This window comes from Perna viridis, chromosome 4 (assembly GCF_037379345.1).
Source record: "Perna viridis isolate PV_CMFRI_1.1 ecotype Kerala chromosome 4, ASM3737934v1, whole genome shotgun sequence".
Lineage (NCBI taxonomy): Eukaryota > Metazoa > Mollusca > Bivalvia > Mytilida > Mytilidae > Perna > Perna viridis.
Genome location: NC_142448.1, coordinates 36,264,924 through 36,285,115, shown reverse-complemented (window position 1 = coordinate 36,285,115; position 20,192 = coordinate 36,264,924). Strand labels below are relative to the sequence as shown.

General features: G+C 33.2%; 2 protein-coding genes across 2 annotated transcripts; both read right to left on the bottom strand.

Moving 5' to 3' along the window:
• Positions 1 to 13,906: 13,906 nt before the first annotated feature.
• LOC148619932 (uncharacterized) lies at positions 13,907 to 16,991 on the bottom strand. Its single transcript, XM_088577063.1, has 2 exons — positions 14,986 to 16,991; positions 13,907 to 14,726 (listed from the first exon to the last, which is right to left on the bottom strand). Exons 1-2 carry the CDS (start codon positions 16,989 to 16,991, stop codon positions 13,907 to 13,909), a joined length of 2,826 nt encoding a protein of 941 aa, XP_088433189.1.
• Positions 16,914 to 18,922, bottom strand: LOC148619931 (uncharacterized). The gene has a single exon (XM_088577062.1). It carries the CDS (start codon positions 18,920 to 18,922, stop codon positions 17,642 to 17,644), a length of 1,281 nt encoding a protein of 426 aa, XP_088433188.1. The 3' UTR covers positions 16,914 to 17,641.
• Positions 18,923 to 20,192: the final 1,270 nt, after the last annotated feature.

The window sequence follows — 20,192 nt, the reverse complement described above, 5'->3', positions numbered from 1 at the left end:
TTAGCAATCGTAATAAATTGTTTTCAAATGTTATAATTAATTTTTGCCTCTGCTATTTTAAAGCTGCATTAGCTGCCAAATTTGTTCAGTTTTGATTCTATTGAATTTTGCTGATTCAATGAAATAAGTTAGTAGTAATGCAATTGAAGCAATAAATGTTGATGATACTTACAGAACATTGTGAAAACAGCGTTTTTGAAATCAGACAAGATCGATAATTCTGATCTAATTATTTTTCGCCATTGCTTCCGAAGATCGCCGACAGGACTTTCACCTGGGTTAAAAATACTTTAACCTTTGTAAAAAAAATTACAAAAATAAGTGATACACAGGTAAGCACGTGTCTTGTTTTCATTTCATTTCATCTACTTCTTGATTAGTTTTCAAGTAAATGATGACCCTATTTGAGACACGTTATGTCACAATAGGTAAATTTCCAAAGGATCCTTGCGTTATATTCGAACTGTTTTCTTTTACTGCTTGAGTCCGTTGGTCTTCCTTACCGTTGAAAAACCACTTTTGCTTTGCAATCAAATTTGTTATTAAAGAGGCTACCCTTACAGCACATGCGCGGATTAAGGTCACAAGAAGTCACATGCATACGGATTTACCTAGGTCGATTTTTTGTCCTGCAAGACAATACATATATAGACACCTATTTCATGTATTTAATGCATTTTATTTGTGGATACTAGTTGGTGCAGAAATGCCTCAGAGGCAGATATATTTTATGAGTAATTGGTGTACTTTCCCGGTATATGATACGCATTCAAGTCGATCAATATCAATTTGAAATAAATAAAGCACACGTGGAATTCAAAAAAATTGACGAGTGTGAACTGTATATAACTACAATTTTTATCACAGGTGCCGAAGCAAGAGAAAACTTAAGCGTGTGCGGATTTTTTGTACAAAATAAATCTTCTAGCTAGCATTCTTAACAAAACGTAATGCAATCATTCAAATGATAATTTAATATAGATATGGACTTTAATATTCATTTGTTAATTCAAACTGACTTAAACTGTACATATATTATATTTTGTAAATCTGAAAGAAAAATCTTTCTCCTATTATAACTTTTTAGGGTGTTCATTGTTTTTTTTTTTTTTTTTTTTTTTTATTTTGATTTCTGTACCAGTTTCCTTATAACTTTTGATTTTGTTACCAATCTACAAAGCAGATCATACTGTACATGAATGGGGAACACCTCCCATTCTATGGTATATAGGAGGATGGGGTTGGGAATGGTGTATGGGGGAAAAGGTATTTTGAATGGGGAGGATAAGGAAATTAGTATTTATTGATCTGAAAAAAAAGATAAATTTTATTAAAGACAACAGTTTAAGTGCTGAGGAAATTAAAATATAAAATTTGATTTGATAATAAAAATATTTATTAAGAAATATGCAATGGAAATTCTTAGGTAGGGTTGGGATTTTTCAATGGGGCTGGGACTTGCGGATGGTATATGGTATAAATGGGAAGGTTATACCATTCAAGTGCTGTATAGCCTAGTGGAGAATTTTTAAGGAGGTTGACCTAGGGTAAGGGACATAACTAATGAAATCAATGATATGTTTGTATCATATTCAATTTCACCAAAACCTCTCAAGCTTCCGTTTGAAGCAGAATAAAATGAATCCAAGTTCATTAAATGCTTACATAAGATTGATGCAAAATGCTGAATACAAACGCTCCAATGATTTTTAAGAGTTGTGTCCCTTACCATAGGTCTACCTCCTTAAGTTGTAAAAAGGAAGCAGTTATAAGTCTGCAAAGGAGATTGATCCAGATTGTGGTTTAGAAATGAGAGAACGGTTCCTGTTATTGTAGAAAGACAAAAAATTATGACCAAAATGTTTTCTTTACTGTTAAATCTTGATAACACACATATACTGTACATACGTCACATCTCAGCTTCTATTGTTCCTTTGCATTAAAGGTTAATACTACTATTGTCATATTTAATTAATCAATCAGTATAATTAATCAGATTCTCACGTTTTCGGTATTTGTCTGTCGAATATTATCAGCAGCTGTTCACACTTTCACTTCACGTAATTGAATATGTAAGAAATATATGGGAGGACAAATACCAAAGCGTAAACAATTGAACAATTCATAGTTTTCCTTTCCTCGTTTGTCTACCCCTGACTTGACTTTTTATGAGCAACTCGGCGGGTGTTTCTAGAAAAGCAGAGGACGCTTACCCTACCGGTGCACCTGGTCCATGCTCCCAGTTTTTATTGGAGTCCGAGTTGCTTATTTGCTTTTGTAACTTTGTATGTATGATTTTAGTTACTTCATGTTATTTGTTGTGTGTGTCTGTTTTCCATGTCTGGTCTTTGTCCCTACGTGACATTCTTTTGATTACTGCTATAACCTTGGTTCCCTTTATTACTCTTTCAAACAACAAAAGTGACATTATATCTGTTTTATAATTTTAGTAGGTGGAATTTCCTAGTTTTATTGCTGTATAATTGTTTTTCAGAATTTTATGATTTAGCAAAAAAATAGAATAATGATTTGGTCGTATGATTATAACTGATACACTATGGCATACAATGATTCACAACAAGCTTTATTTGTCTCCACTCAGAAAAATGACCAAAGAGTTTAACCCCGTAAATAGAAAGCCAGATCATTAACCTCGTGTTTACACCTACATAAAAGTGACAAATCTATTATTCCGAAGTTGCAAAAGGCAAAAATAATTGTATTCATGTTTAATCATTTAGTAAAATTATTCTTTTTTTTCACGTACTCGGAATTGGCTCTCATGAAATTGTGCGCCACAATTTACTTGCAGCTGTTCACACTTTTACCTCCTGCCATTATCAACATTCTGGATCAAGATTGGGCGACGCAGCAATATTTAGGAATGTATTAATGTACATGTACTTATGACTTATAATTTTATCCTGTTTTCGTTATTTACTTCATTTATATCATAATACTTAAATAGCGCTTACCCTTCCGTTGCACCTAATGTCACAGCAGTTTTTGATCATTTGAATTTTCATCTTTTGTTTTCATCTTCAGACAAATCTATTTACTTGGATTTTGATGTGTTTGCATTGTCCTTATATTGACGCTTAGCTATTTTTTGCCAATATTTCGTTTCATCAGCAAACACGAGAAGATGAGACTAAATTAAAATGATATGGAAACCTATTTGTCTTTTATATTTGGATGTTTTAAAGAAAGGGCGAACACAAAGCGTTGATAGTAAAAAATAAATATTTTGAAACTGTTGACGGTTATATTTGAGTGTAAACGTTTGGGTAAAAATGGAATGTATATTCAATGAGAACAACAGACAATGATCAAACATAGAAATTAAAACAGCAAACATATTTAGCCAATTTGAAAAAAATCGATTTTCGATCAACCTGTCCTCAACATAAGCATTTTTTATTTGTTTACAAAAAAAGGGGAATTTTCTTCTTTTTTATTTAAATCATGTATAATGTGATTAATGGGTAAAAAAACCTACATATTTTTATTCTTGATATTTTGTTTCAATTTGTATAGTAAACAGAAATTCACATTCAGTTTTTCAGGCAGATTTGAAGGAATAATTACATATTTTATAATGTAGACCCATTAAAGTTAATTACAAAAATGAAAATATATAGTTTTTTGGGGTGTATCACATTTTTCAGATTTTGCATGATTCTTACAAAGTCAGCTTCTTAACTGATACATAGTATCATATCAAATTACATTAAAGCGGGATCTGATTTTTTAATATAATTCTGTACGAAATTGATCGCAAGATCGAACAATAATCTATCAGACGTCGACTAGACAGTTCCAAAGGTCCAAATTTAAGTCAGTGAGTTTGTCGTTAAGGTTAGATACGACAATACATACTTCTAGAAACAGTGGCCTCAGATTACTTATGATGTCAACTCAGAATGAACGATTGCAAATTTAAATGATAAATTTCCATAATTTTGCTAACAAAATATGAAAGCTTCGGATGGTGCATTGGTAATTGAATCAATCAATGGTAACCTGCTACATGTTAGTACAGGTAGTTATGTAACTACGATATATTAATGTGTACTATTTTTGCTTCTATTGATAATATGTCAGTCTTATTATCTAAATTATGGAGTATTGATCGAACAAGTTAAATGAATTGTTAAACCATCATGACCAATACGGACCAAATTTCATGCCAAGTTATCGAAGCATTTTTTTTAATTTGTTCATTGCTTTTTGTTTGTTTGTTTGTTTCTGTACTCTGTGTGTGTGTGCGTGTGTGTGTGTTGTTACGATTTCCTTAATTCAGTGTAATTTTCAATATGGAACATATGCACCAGCTTATAATCTAAATACGAAGTGGTAAATACTTTCAAATATTACCAAATTGTCTTCAACAAGTGTAAGCACATTTAATAGTATGCTCTGAAAGACCCCGGAAATATAAGTAATAAAATCCATGGTAGCAAAACAATGACACTTCTTCAAAATAAACTAAAAAGTACAATAACGACACAAAGACATATCTATGACCAACATCTCCTGACTGTGGTCCAGGCCTGCAGTTAGATAAACTAGTTTTATAAGGCCTTAACCTCTCCCTTTGATATAAGGTAAAAAAGGAACTGACACATGACACAACAAACACCATAGAATTCACCCAATAACACATACATTTATATTCATGGAATATTTCAACATATAACATATAGACAAAATGAAATATCCACTTTTAGCTGTTACTAAAATCTAGATCAGAACATATAAAAATGGCATTACCATCGAAACTACTAGCCTCAGAAGTAATCGATCATTACAATGCCGGTGGACTTGATTTGGTGTAATAATGTCAGGCATTACAAAAGTGATTATGTAAGTGGTCGAAAATCTTTACTTGTAAAACAAGGTCGAAACAATAAGCAATAATTGTATAATCGTATACTTTACGAATAAATCTTTCTTTTCAACGGTAAGTGATTTATCCTATGGATTCTTTTTAAAAGAATGTGCTTGATAGAGAATATATTTCCGCAAACAAAAATTAGTTGTGCGAGGCCCTTTTCAAGTGCTTTGATGTTTTTGTATAAAAGTTTTATAACGGTAAAAATATGAATGAGTAAATGTTTGTAGAAAATTGTGAAATGGATACCCCGTGAGAAAAGGCTTTTCAGTGAAGAATCATGTGTTTGTTTATTATAAATACGAGCAGTTGCGAAAGGGTTCTTTTGGAATCTAGGATTGGCAAATTTACAAATTAAATTCCAAATCATCTCTTTTGTCGTAAAGTTTAGTATGAAGGCTTAAAACAACATCAAATTATCTAAAAGAATTATTAGATTCATGCATTATATAATGTTTTGAAAGATATTTAAAGAGTTCAGCCATAAACTATGATTCGTAACAGAAAAGGAACATATCGGATGTGAGGGGAGCACAATAACGTAATGTTTCAATTTCAATAATTTGTTGAGTATGTTTGGACCAAACATGTTAACAAAAATATATATCAGCATAGTAATGTAAGTTTACCTCACTTTTGGAGTTTTTAAAATTTGTTACCTTGCAAGCTGAAAATTAATGATGAATTGAATCTGATTTCTACAGTACAGGTAGTATATTTTCTTAAGGAATAGACATTATTGCTGATTATTTTTTTTTAGAAATAATTCAGACTCAAAACATGTGTATCTTATGCCCAAACATTTATAAGATGAAAATGGATTATCACATCTGCATATGTATATTTTGACAGACTTCTATAATATTTGAACATAATCAAGAAATGAATGGCACACATCTGTCCAATAACATAAAATTGAGATACAAAATTTGGAAACAATAGTAATTAAGCTGGTAATTTGTTTTGAACACTTTCTTAAGAATTTAGTTACACATATAGCAAATTTTATCTCCATGAAAATATGTTACGGACATTCACAGTACACCCGAACTGTAGTGATACAAAATTGTAGTGATTATTTGATGGTTGGAGAAGAACATATTCTTACTGAAATAGCCCTTTGAAATTGGGGCGACCAGTGTAAGGCGAGGTACACGCGCTCGTCATCACTCGTTCTTTTTACCAATGAATCTGATAGCGTCAAAAGAAAATTTGACGTCACTATATACTTACTTTGTTTCCAGAAATGGCGGTGCTGTCTTGGAGACAAACAAAACATATGTGTTTTCAAGGAAGGAACAAGTACTTATACTCGTTAAAAAATTGTTTTATTTTTAATTCGTTAAAGGAATTATCGCACAATGATATTTTTGTTACGTATTAGACCATTTAAAACACATACACTGCCTTTAGTATAAGTGATTCGATTTCATGGTGCAGAAAAACAAACCGAACACATGACGCTTTTCGGTCTACATATTCATCATGTTGACGTAACGATAGTCCTTTTTGTATTTTGATCTGCATTTTCAAAGAAACCTTACATTCAACTTCCACTAAACCATGCAAATCAACCAAATCAAATTAATTCAAAATCAATTACCATATGTACACACAATTTATATCGAAAGTGTAACAACTAAATGGGAAAGTCAGACTTTTATTAGTAACTCGTTGGTTGTTTGTAGAAAAAAAACAAAGCACGAATTTCCTACCGGTGCACCAGATCCATGCTGCCAGTTTTAGTAAAATCCGATCTGCTCATTTACTTTCGTTTCTTTGTGCATAATATATTGGTTATTTTGTGTCATTTGTTGTGTGTGTCTGCTTTTCCTGTTTAGTTTCACTCTTTAATTTTCGCTGGAATCTTGGTTCATTTGACCACTCTTAGACTAGTTTTGTAATTGTTTCTGAACTAAGCAACAAATTGAATTTGATTTCTACAGTACAGGTAGTATATTTTCTTAAGGAATAGACATTATTGCTGATTATTTTTCAGAAATAATTCAGACTCGAAACATGTGTATCTCATGCCGAAACATTTATTTTTTTTTATTTATTTATTATTATTTTTTTTATATATATATACATAAAAAATAAAAACATGAATCACCTTCTGTCTTATATTAAAAAAAACTACTATATAACTATATACAAGTATCGTTTGTATTTTATTGACTTTCCAGTATTATTGTCCCGTCTTAATTAGGTAAAGATTCGGTAAGAATATTTACCATGTGTACTGGTAGTTTAGTTTTTAAGACTGTGTTGTGCATATTTGGTGAGTAATGGACCCGCAGGTAAATAATCATGATATAAACTGAATAAAGGCAAACAATATTTCTCTATTTTGAAATGCTTGTAGTTTTGGTGCATGATGGATTAATCTTGACTCAGACTTATAAATTTCTTTTCTCACTATCTATCATACGGTCATTGTATAGATTCGACGTGTTATTTAATAATGTTTCCTGGTAATGCAATGATATCTGGAGGTGCTTCTTTAAAAGGTATTGCTCTCGACCTTATTAACTGCTGATGTTGTTTTTTTAAATTATACAACATGACAAACGTCACAGCCGATCACAACCTGTGGGCTGAAATTGACTGCTTTATTTTATGTTTTATGTCTACGATTTTACAGCGCATCAAGAAAACAATATTAATAAAAAATATTTCATTATGATCATACATTGCATTATCATTTTGTACAATCATTTGCATAGTATAGATAATATATTTCAGATGATATCGTGACTTCCCAAATTCCCAAAAGCTGTAAAATGATTTCCCATATCTAGATGAAACAATGAAAAACAAAGTAGTATTCCTAAAAGTATAAATATTTGTCTAAACGTAAAAAGACTCATCATTTTTTGCTTCAATTAGAATTTGTTATTACGATATAAAATTCATTGTAAGAATGAGATAAATCTTAAAATTGCATTAAAACACTGATTTACCAAATACTGTCACATACAAAACTCCTTTCTATTTCAAATAACCAATTATATGACATCTACATCAATTGATATTTTGGAAATATTAGAATGTTAGAAAATTGAGCTTTGTCACATATTCAACTGAAATATTCAATTCACTCGAAATGCATTTCAATGAATGCGTAACTTTTTTTACCTGAATAGGTTCATTGAAAATCATTTCAAAGGAATATTGCACTGGAATATGTCCATAAACCACAATTTTCTTATGTTGAATTTTCCAGAATATCAAGTGGTGCTGAGATCAATATGGTGTGAAATAACCAATCATATTGACGATGTATTTTGATTACAAACTCTCGTTTCAACAAATACATGTCCATTTATTCAATTTACACGTTAAATACTGTATATCTTTCACACTATGTCTAACCCAATAGTAAATTCTAACGTACATTAACTGACACTCCAGTGGATTCAGTTTCTCATTTTGATCTCTTAAGTAGATTTGGATGACTATCCACATTTATATTAATAACTGATATTTGAAATGAGGATGATAAATTGATAATCACATGAACTGATGTATGTGGACAAGACATATAACGTTTCACTACGCATTACATTTATCCAGCTGTTAATCCTTTATCTGTTCCAATTCTGGATGCTTAAAACATTTGATATATTATTGGAAATTTTATTTTGCGCTAGACTTGATTACTACACATAAATTGAAACCAAAATTTCTTTTAAGAGGAAATATGGCCTTGTGTTCGACAAAAAGGAATATGTATATCTTAAATGTCTAAGTGAACAGCTGTTTAGTTTTTTCAGCTAACTCACTATTAACACAAAGCGTAGTTATGGACGGAACACTATTTGCTGCGGTGGTTTTTGGATTTTGCTCCTTTCTATTTCACATTTGGAGTTTGACTGTATTATGCAGATTTAACAACATTCGTAAAAATAGATTTCTTTGCCTAGTCTTGAATCTAAGTTTAAGTGATGCAGCTGCCAGTGCTGAAATAATTGTATTCGCCATATTGTTAAGTCTCGGTATAAATGAATGTGTTTTTTATCACATAGTTACTGGAACATTAACCTTCTCTCTTTTCCAGACATTTCAGATATGCTTATATCAATTGAATGCCACGTTTGTGAGGAAGAAAAGAATTTTACAAATTTTAACATCGAAGATTTCGTCTATTTTAGGATTTGTTTTCACCCATGTGCTGACGCTGGCTGTCTATTTCGTCAATGTGACATTCACGTCGCATACCTTAGAACCGGATTGTACAATCAATTTGATCTTTTATTATAGTATTGATATTCCTATTGTTGCCTTGCTATTTTCAATATCTTTCATAACATGTGTAAACATCGTTCGTATCAAAAGAAGAATTGAAAACAATCAGGAGCATATGACTGAACGTGAAAAACAAAAGGCAAGTAAGAAACGGGCACGAATAAGACAGAATATGGTAACTTTAAGTATGGTTATCATGGTAACACTCATAGCGTACACGCCAGTAGAAGTATATGTGTTGCTCTATCAAATTGGCTTTCTTGTTGTCTCAGATGAGACAATAATGGATTATGCTACTGTCACAGTATTGGTCTTATTGAATCCACTTTTAGATCCTGTGATATACTTAATACGAATGAAAATTGTTCGTGATAAGTTACGTAAAATTTGTTTGGGAAAGTGCCCAGCAACGGTGTCTGAAAATCAAATTACTCCTATCGACAACAAAGAACAACATCAGGTACCATCAATAAATAACGCCCCTCTCTGTGTAATAGAACATGCAATGGCTGGGCTTCCAAATGATGTATGAAATAAACTTTTACAAGATCTTTTCATGAGGTAAACCTAGGGTAAAAGATATATCTCATGAAATCAAGTATATGTTTGTATTGTATTCAAATTCACCAAAGCCTATCCAGCTTTCATTCGAAACAGAATGAAATCAGTCCAATTTACTGGAATGTTTACATGAGATTCATGTAAAATGTTGAATACAATCGTTCCAATGATTTTTAGGAATTGTGTCCCTTACCACAGGTCACCATCCTTAAGCTTTTACGAGCGTTTTTCAAACTAATTTTTTAAAAAAAGCTTTTTAATGATACTATGTTATCAATATCCTTTAATCACAAACCATATGTTCACAACTTCTTTCAGAAATACAATATCTATTAAATTTAAGACAGGGTTAGAACGAAAAACTAAACAAAAACATTAAGCGTTTGTGCACTAATATCAAAGCAGTTTCGGATAATGTCACTTAGTAATAACAGTATAACATGATAAAACAGTTTTCTTAACGCTAAATTTTATATTGTTATTTCTCTGCTTAATCTCTTTGTTTTTACTTATAGAAAACAAAAATGTTAATGAAGCCTTACCGATGCGTATAGTCCATGGCCATACATCCAGTTTTAAGGTGATAGACCTAGGGTAAGGGACATAACTCCTGAAATCATTTATATGTTTGTATCATATTCAATTTCATCAAAGCCTTTCAACCTTTCATTTGAAACTGAATGAAATCAACCGATGTTACTTTGATGCTTATATGACATTGTTATAAAGCACCTAAATACTAACGTTCCAATGATTTGTAAGAGTTGTGCCACTTACCTAAGGTCTACCTCTTTAAGTGACGTTCAGGTTGCACACTTTTTTGTTGTGTTCTTGTTTGTTCGATTATTTAATTTTCGTTCTTGTTATAGTCTATCTTCCATTGTATTGTGGCTGTTCCTGGATGTGTTTCGGCCCCGTGCAGGTCCGGGTGTCAAAAGAATAAGCCTGCAGCAGCGCGAAGCTTGTCGTATAAGGCGACTAAATAGTGCTCAGAAACCTAGCCGGGGGCTAGGGCGCTCTGCCCACAGAGCAACTGGGATGTGTGCCCCAGGTGGTGGAATGGGGTACCCCTGGCATGTTACATGCTGGGGTTGTCAGTCTATAATACGGAAAACCTGACCGCAAACCATAGTGGTGCACCGTGTTGGGAAAGATGCCACGTTCTTCGCACGTTAAAGAACCCTGCTGTGGTATTTGATAGGAGTGGGAACCACTGCGCTCCGCCACAGGAGGCTAAATTGCCCGACCTTACCCATCCCTCCCTTTTTCTAGTGGCAATCAAAATTTGTCGACCCTACTGTCTTTGTGTCCCATCCCATTTTTTCATTTCATCATCATTTCATGTTCATTTTATCATCCATTTCATGTTCATCGTCTGAATATGGCTGAAATATTGCTGCTCGGACGTTAAACCCCAACAATCAATCAATCATGGATGTGTTTCGGTTTGATTACCCTTATCTTATTTCTATTGATTTTTCTTTGTAATCTTTTGTCATTGAATGAACTAAATTTCTTGATAATTTGTCACTCGAATTTAAAATCTTCATTTTTATTTGAAGGTTTCATAGAAATTGAAATTCAATGTTAATTCACTTTTAACGCACCTTTTAACGTTTCCTGGTTTGGTTTTGTTTTGTTTGTTAATATTTTGCTTTATTTGGTTTTTAATATTATAGGAATAAAATCAAAATACAGGCTAATTAGTATGTTATTATATGTATTGTAAACTGAAATTTCCAAAATGCCTTTGGCAATTCGAAAAATCCAAAAGGTAAACTTACGGGCAAAACACGTATTAAAGAAAGACAAACAAACTGATACACAGAACGACGTGCAAAACGAATCAAACAAAACAAAATAAAACTTCGGGTTGAACTCTGGCTGAAGAGCCTTCAAAAAGGTGAAAAGCTGCCCGATAATGAAAAATAAGATTACGTTACTTTCGTTTGAAAGCAGGTAGACCACATGATGACATTTTCTTTCAAAAAGTATAAAAAATAAAAACGTAATTATCCTAGGGAAAATGTTTATCTGTTTTTTTCGCGTTGAAGATGTCCTTGTTATTGACTTCCTAGCACTTACTTGAATGGAACATATACATTAAGCTTCATTATGAAAGTGTGTGTTACGATATTATGTCTTGGTTGTCATTATTTGAATCATTCTTCAAACTGTCTTGTTTTGTTCAATAAAGTCGTTAGAATGAGTTTATTTGTATTTGATCAATATTGTCTATTCTACACCTCTACACTTAAGTCAGACTTATGCTTTCAATTGAAATGAGCATATTGGATACCCTTCTTTATTCTTGGGCAAAATGGTGATGCACATCAAAATCCTAAGCCGAGTATCAAAACAAATGTTTGAACGAAGCAGCCCGTCAAAGGAATCAACTTTACGGAATTTTAAATTTTAAAGTAACAAATCTCGTGCTCGACAATGACGAAATAAATGTGAAATATATCCGATATTGGCTATTGATGTTGGTATATTACCACTAAAAAAGGGACAGTTTACAATTTGAAAGTCGAAATCATAACTTTTCGATTTAAATTGTCATGTGTAATCCGCCTCGTAGCCAGACAGGTACAGACAGATAGATAACCATCTATGGGCCTCAATCAAAAACATTTGAAGTTCACTTTTATTTGATGAATGCACATAGTGTGTGGTAAAAAGCTGAAAATATACAAAAAAGGATTTTCCTAAATAATTGTCCAATCAAAATTATCATACATTCAAAATATCAAAGATATTTATCAAAATCAAAATACAGATAACAAATAATACATCACACAATATTTTAAAGAAAAGTGTTATGAAATAAACTTGAATTATCTCCCTTTATGATGCAGGGGTAAGATCAATTTTTCAAAAAGGAAAGTCTCCCCTTCAAAGTATCTCAAAATATCTCAAAACTGGTGAAGGGAATGTGGGATGCATAAATAATTATGATATATCATATTTTACGTCACAATATCATTAATACTGCAAGTGGAATGAAAACAACTCAAAATACCTATCATAAATTATAAAGGCATGGCTTATCTAGGCAAAATGTAAGAAAATAACAAGTGTGCCAATTGTGTAAAAAATATCATTAATTTCTCTTTTCCCATTAAAATATGTATGCAACAATAAAATATAAGCATTAAAGATAATAATAATAAGACTTACATAGTGGTCTGTCATGAAAAGATTGACTCAAAAAATCTCGATGGAAAACGCATTGGTTCAATGCTTTGACTTATGTGGTTCACATGTAATCTCAAACCCGGAAACAGGAAATGACTCATAAATGAAAGTAAAAGTACAATATCCAAAATAGAAATCAAGCGTACCCTAGGGTCATGAAATAGGACATAGGAATAGGTTAATTATTAGAACATCTAAATATATCAAATGTTAGATATAACCGATGAAAATATAACTAAACAATACCTATTGGGACAAGGTAAAAATATCAAAATTGTAATTGAGAACATTACACTCCCCGTCTGATATGAAAATATCACTACTTAAAATTGAATGCAAAGACGCAAAGAAAAATCCCAAACATATAGTTTACCTAACTATAGTTAATCATAAAAAAAACAAAAACCATAATACAACAAATGTAAAAAATAAAGTCCATGATTCACAGTTCTCACAAAGTTCACACCTCATTATGGCTTAAAAAAATAGTTTGTGTGATAGGTCTCACATACACACGAGGTTGACCATCTTTTATTGTCCTTAACAAAACTTTTCGAACGTGACTGTCTTTACTTGGAAACACATGCTCGACAATAGCAAGAGGCCGAAAGTTTCTATGTTGTTCATTGTCTTTTAGAATCACAATGTCACCTTCTTTTATATCGATTTGAGTCTGTTGCCACTTCCTTCTAAGTTGTAATGTTTGCAAATATTGTCGTTGCCACCGAGTCCAAAATTGGTCTACCTTAATTTGAACTAGTTTCCACTGTGAAGTATACACATCTCGGATGTTTAGATTGCTAAAGTTTTCAACACATGCATGTGTTTTAGTAGTTAATAGACAATTAGGTGACAAAACATCAGGAAATCCTGCATCAGTTGAAATAGGAATCAACGGACGAGAGTTCGTTATGGCTGTTGTCTCTGCCATAAATGTACTTAGAACCTCATGTGTTAGCTTCTTGTGTTTATTTTCATACAAGATTGAATCAATGATGCGACGTGCTATTCCAATGAGTCTTTTTCCCAGGAGCCACCCATGTGAGACGAATATGGTGTGTTCAACCTCCAAACAGTATCTTGATTGTTGAGAAAGGTCTTAACTTCTTTGTCTTCTACACATATTGTAGGGATGCCAAGTTCTTTGGTGCCTCCAACAAAATTTGACCCTCTATCTGAAAAGATTTCTTTCACTTTGCCTCTAATTGAAATGAAACGTCTCAATGCGTTGATAAAGCATGAGGTGCTCATATCCCCAATTACTTCTATATGAGACAGCAAAACAAAACAGCCCATCGTTTTTAATTTGAACTGCCACCTCTTGTACGGCGCGTAACTACCTCCCAAGGTCCAAAACTGTCTATTCCAACATAAGTAAAAGGTGGACAAAATTGCCAATCTTGCTTCTGGTAGATCTGACATCTTTTGAATTTTAACTTTGCCTCGAAATCTTTTGCACAAAACACATTTTGAAATTTCTGAATAAACTATTCGTTTTGCTCCAATAATCCAAAATCCTTCACTTCTGATTTTACCTTCCGGCAAATGTCGACCTCGATGTCGAATGAGTTCATGACAATGTAAAGCAATAAGTTTGGCTATATAATGTGAACCCGGAATAAGGATAGAGTGTTTCTCTATAATGGAGAGAGTTGAATATTTGAGTCTACCACCTACACAAAGAATTCCATGATCATTGAAGAATGGGTCAAGCTTAAGTATCAAACTAGATTTGTGAACAGGTCTGTTAAGCTTCAAATTCTCAATTTCCTTTTCATACAATTCATTCTGAACTTGTTTGAGGATGAATATTTCTATTTGTTTCCTAAAATTTGGATCGTTTTTACTTACAACCCCTTTTTGACCATTCCGTTTTGATTTCCATAATTGTATGAAATGTCTCAGATGTGATATTGCGCGTACAAGCGATTTCCATGAAGAAAACTTGCAAAAACGATGACTTCCAATTGCTAAGTTTTGTATACTGACTTTCAACTACTTCCGGACGGATATCTTTATCCTGATTTGGTTCAATTAAGGGATAGGTTTCTGTTTATGAATCACTACAGTTTTCAAAGAGTAACCATGTAGGACCTTTAGTCCATCTTTCAAGGAGAGTCATATTGGCTGTGTTTGAAAATCTTGTACCGATATCAGCGGTGTTCTTTTCTGATGCAACATAGGACCATTGTGACGGTTTTGAGACTTTATGTATTTTTTCAACACGATTTGAAACATAAGTGAAGAATCTTCGAGTTGTATTGCAAATATAACCTAAAGTTATTTGACTGTCTGTATAGTAGTGAAATACATCATGAGATAGATTCATATGATCACAAATAGCTTCTCCTAGCTCAGTAGCAAGTACAGCACTACATAGTTCCAGTCTGGGTATTGTGTGACCCTTTACTGGTGCAAGTTTTGAATTTCCCATAATGAAGCCTAAAAAAGCAGTACTATCATTGTCAATTGCTTTCAGATAGGCAACTGCAGATATTGCTTGTTCACTCGCGTCACAAAAGATGTGGATTTCAGGATTGTGTACAGACGATATTGAAATAGGAACGATCATGCGTGGGATTTTAAAGCTATCTAACGATTTAAGTGATGCAAGCCACAAGTTCCATTTTTCCTCATGATCAGGACTTAGAGGTTCATCCCAATCAGTGCGAGGGGGAATAACTTGACGGAGGAGAATCTTTCCACTAATAGTAACAGGTGCAATGAAACCTAATGGATCAAACAAACTATTGTTTGTTGATAGCATGCTTCGACGGGTAGCTGGTCTGTCAATGATATGGTCTTGAAACACAAAACTGTCATATTGAAGGTTCCAAGATAGTCCTAAACTTTGATGGGTAGGTAACATGTCATGACACAGATCTAGAGTTTTAAGTTCTTTACCAAGATCATCATTTGGGAAGGCTTTCATAACTTCTACGCTGTTAGATACGATTTTATGAAATCGGATGTGTCCATTTTGCTTCAATTCGTCCTGCGTTCTTTTCACAAGATCAATTGCATATTCGGCATTTGTAACAGAGGTTAGACCGTCAACAACATAAAAATCATTCGAAACAAAGTTTTTGACGTCATTCTCAGAATTCGAAGCGGCATGTCGTAAACCATAAGTTGCTATAGCAGGAGAAGATGTATTGCCAAATACATGAGACGTCATTCGGTACTCAATGAGTGGTTGATTGAAATCATTGTTCTGGTACCAAAAGAATCTCAAATAGTCTCTATGATTCTCTATTACACGGAAACGGTAAAACATTTGTTCAATATCGCCATTTATGGCTACTTCATTCAAACGAAAACGCGAAAGAATACCAATCAAGCTATTGGTAAGATCAGGTCCTGTCATTAAAAGACTGTTTAGTGATACACCCTCATAAACAGCTGATGAATTAAATACACTTCGGATTTCATTCGGTTTCTTTGGGTGGTACACCCCAAATAAAGGAAGATACCAACATTCTCCAGTAGGTACAGGTGGTTTAGGTTGTTTGAACGGTAGTGGTGCTGTCCAGAAACCTGTTTCATCCTTAACAAAACTACTTTTCATCAGAGAAACAAATTGCTTATCTTCTACAGAAAGATCAATTTTGTTGTCATATGGAGTTTTTGCAAATATTTCATCCTGAATATCAAGTTTAGGTTGACTGATTTCAAAATTGTACTCACATAGATTAAATGTTGTATGCCTACCATTGCTGAGAACATTTGTCTTACGAACATTAATAGAAGATGGTGCATGTACCTTACCAAGACAGACTTCTCCAATGACAACCCAACCAAGTGGGAGTTTCTGTGCAAAAGGTTGACCTTTACCTCCAAGGATTTGATCTTGAACATGGTGGATCTCAGGAATGTCACGCCCTATAAGAAGTTCAACTTTGACATTAGTATCTAGATGTGAGTGTGCTGAGGCAACGTCAGCTGTTGCTATTTCAGGTAAGTCATTAGGAATACATTCACATTCAATTACGTCAGGTAAATCAAAAGAGCATTTGTTGCTTACTGATTTGACAACTAACCCGTTGACAAACCTACCAGTTAAGGTGGATTTACCGGAACATGAAGACATATTAAATGTTTCTGATGTACCTACAACACCAAGTTTATCTAATAGATTAGGCGACGCTAGAGATTTATTGCTCTGGTCATCTATGGCCGCGTATACTCTAACAGAGTTTTCGGGTGCGGTAACGCAATAAACATCTACGAGAACCGTTTTTCACATGAACGTCCACCAAGAAGATTTCCGCATAATGTAGTACATTTTGTAGAAACAATGTCTTTGACTGACTCCCCGCCATGATTGTTTGAAGTTTCATTGTGTGAATTCAATGACTTATCTATATGCAGTGCAGTGGGGTGACGTGTATTTCCACAAATCTGACATTTAACAGAAACCGTACAGTTTGCAGCTACATGTTCACTCGATTGGCAGCATTTGAAGCAAATGTTCTTTTCACGAAGAAATTTCTTACGGTCTTGAAAGGTAAGCTTTCTAAATCTGCGACAATCATTTAAAGAATGACCCGCTTTATGTAACGGACAGCGTACTTAACTACTTGAGGTAACGTCTAATCTTCTAGAAACAACAGAAGTACGAGGTTTGGTAGTGCCTACTTGATTAGTGCTGGTGTATGCAAAAGCTGGATCATTTCGAATATTACAGGTATCTCTAATGAAGCTGACAAAAACACTAAACGTAGAGAATATAACAGAATGTTAATTTTTGTAAGCTGAAGCAACAGTTGTCCATTTCTCTTGCAAAAAGTGTGGCAGTTTAGAAATAATAGGAATAACACCAGATGATGAGTTGTAATAACTGAGCAAAGTAGCGTATTGTGGATTTAACATCGCTGATTCTATCTCCGTAAGAATGTCTAACAAATCATAGAGTTTTACATGTTCTTTAACAGTGATTGACGGAAACGAGTTAAGCTTTCGTTTTAGGGCACTTTCTATCATTTCGGGTCTTCCGTATCGTTCAAACAAACGTTCATAAATTCGCTGAAGTCCTTTAACAGGATCATGAGCATTGGCAACACGGATACTTGATGCGAATTTCGAAGATTCAGACCCTAGCCACTTTACAAGAAGATCTATTTCTTCAAAAGGAGAAACGCCTAATTCTCGGGTAATACTTTGAAATGAAGCTCGCCAAGATTCATATGACTCAGGTTTATCGTCAAATTTCACAAATCTGGACAGCAGAAAGTCTTTTCGGAAAATAAGTTTCGAAATATCGGACATGGCACTATTTGTAGTCTGACTTTGTGGTAGTTGACTGTTTTGTACGCTATTCAAGAATGGCAACTGTGTCTGTTGAGAATCCATTTCTACAGTGTTTGTTTTTGGTAACTTGAGATATTGCACATATTCATAAGTGTCTTTTTGTTTTGTATCACCAAGATTGGAGAATACATCTTGTTGTTCCTCATCACCTTGTTCTAGAACACGTGCTTCTGTTTCGGCTGCTGCTACTTTACTTTCCTGTTTTATTACAATGATATCTGCCTCTAAGGTTGCATTTTGCTTCAAGAGTTCGCTTTCTTTTTTAATGTATTCTAAGCGTACCTTTTCGGATTTAGCCCTTGTTCTTTTATGACTTGCTGTAGTACCCGAGGATGATCCACTAATTTCTGACATTCTCTCTACCACATCTAACTTCTTATTCTTGATTTCTAAAATTACTTTTCGAAAAGTTTCATTACAGCTTCGAAAATTGTCATTATGATCAACCAAATACTGCTGAGATTCACTAGTGTTTGCTCTTTGAAGGAAACCTTTATATTCCTCTGATCTTCTACAAAAGTTTTTGTACAATGTTTCAAGATCTTTTTCAAATTGTCTTATATTGTCTATTGCATCTAATGATGGCACTTTCAGAATCAAATTTTCGATTTCGTTCCATAAACTGTCACATTTACCTTCAAAGTCTTCTCTCTGTTCTTCGAACATGGATTTACCTTTGGCAGTTTTTCTGCGTAGTCTCTTCTCTGACATAAATCCGGTATCTTTTTACTAATCCGCCTCGTAGCCAGACAGGTACAGACAGATAGATAACCATCTATGGGCCTCAATCAAAAAACATTTGAAGTTTTTTTGATTTGATGAATGCCCATAATGTGTGGTAAAAAGCTGAAAATATACAAAAAAGGATTTTCCTAATAATTGTCCAATCAAAATTATCATACATTCAAAATATCAAAGATATTTATCAAAATCAAAATACAGATAACAAATAATACATCACACAATATTTTAAAGAAAAGTGTTATGAAATAAACTTGAATTATCTCCCTTTATGATGCAGGGGTAAGATCAATTTTTCAAAAAGGAAAGTCTCCCCTTCAAAGTATCTCAAAATATCTCAAAACTGGTGAAGGGAATGTGGGATGCATCAATAATTATGATATATCATATTTTACGTCACAATATCATTAATACTGCAAGTGGAATGAAAACAACTCAAAATACCTATCATAAACTATAAAGGCATGGCGTATCTAGGCAAAATGTAAGCAAACAACATGTGTGCCAATTGTGTAAAAAATATCATAAATTTCTCTTTTCCCATCAAAAATATGTATTCAACTATAAAATATAAGCATTAAAGATAATAATAAGACTTACATAGTGGTCTGTCATGAAAAGATTGACTCAAAAAATCTCGATGGAAAACGCATTGGTTCAATGCTCTGACTTATGTGGTTCACATGTAATCTCAAACCCGGAAACAGGAAATGACTCATAAATGAAAGTAAAAGTACAATATCCAAAATAGAAATCAAGCGTACCCTAGGGTCATGAAATAGGACATAGGAATAGGTTAATTATTAGAACATCTAAATATATCAAATGTTAGATATAACCAATGAAAATATAACTAAACAATACCTATTGGGACAAGGGAAAAATATCAAAATTGTAATTGAGAACATTACAATGTGTCATCTAAATATGATACAGAAGAAGATAATCAGTACTCAGTTGGTTTCGATAGCATGATTTTGTTAAAGCAAAACTTGAAAAGTTTATGTTAAGAACTGTTACTTTTAATTTTATAGACAGGTGTCAAAAATTTATTGACTTAAACAAACAGAAAACACGAATTGTTTATAGATAGAAGTTAAAATTGAATACATGTATAACGTTCGTTTATTGTTCGGTAATGAGCGTTATTGTGCTTTTGTTGAGATGCGTGGGAAATACCATGACGGCCCCTAAGGTGAACTAGATGTGTTTAGGCCATATTTCTTACCATTTACCCTTT

Excerpts from the sequence above, each read along its gene's own strand:
- LOC148619931 (XM_088577062.1), bottom strand. The coding sequence starts at position 18,922 with ATGTCAGAGAAGAGACTACGCAGAAAAACTGCCAAAGGTAAATCCATG.
- LOC148619932 (XM_088577063.1), bottom strand. The coding sequence starts at position 16,991 with ATGTCTTCATGTTCCGGTAAATCCACCTTAACTGGTAGGTTTGTCAAC. Across the intron at positions 14,727-14,985 it reads TGGACTAAAGGTCCTACATG|GAAACAAATAGAAATATTCA; the intron begins GTTACTCTTTGA and ends TCCAAATTTTAG.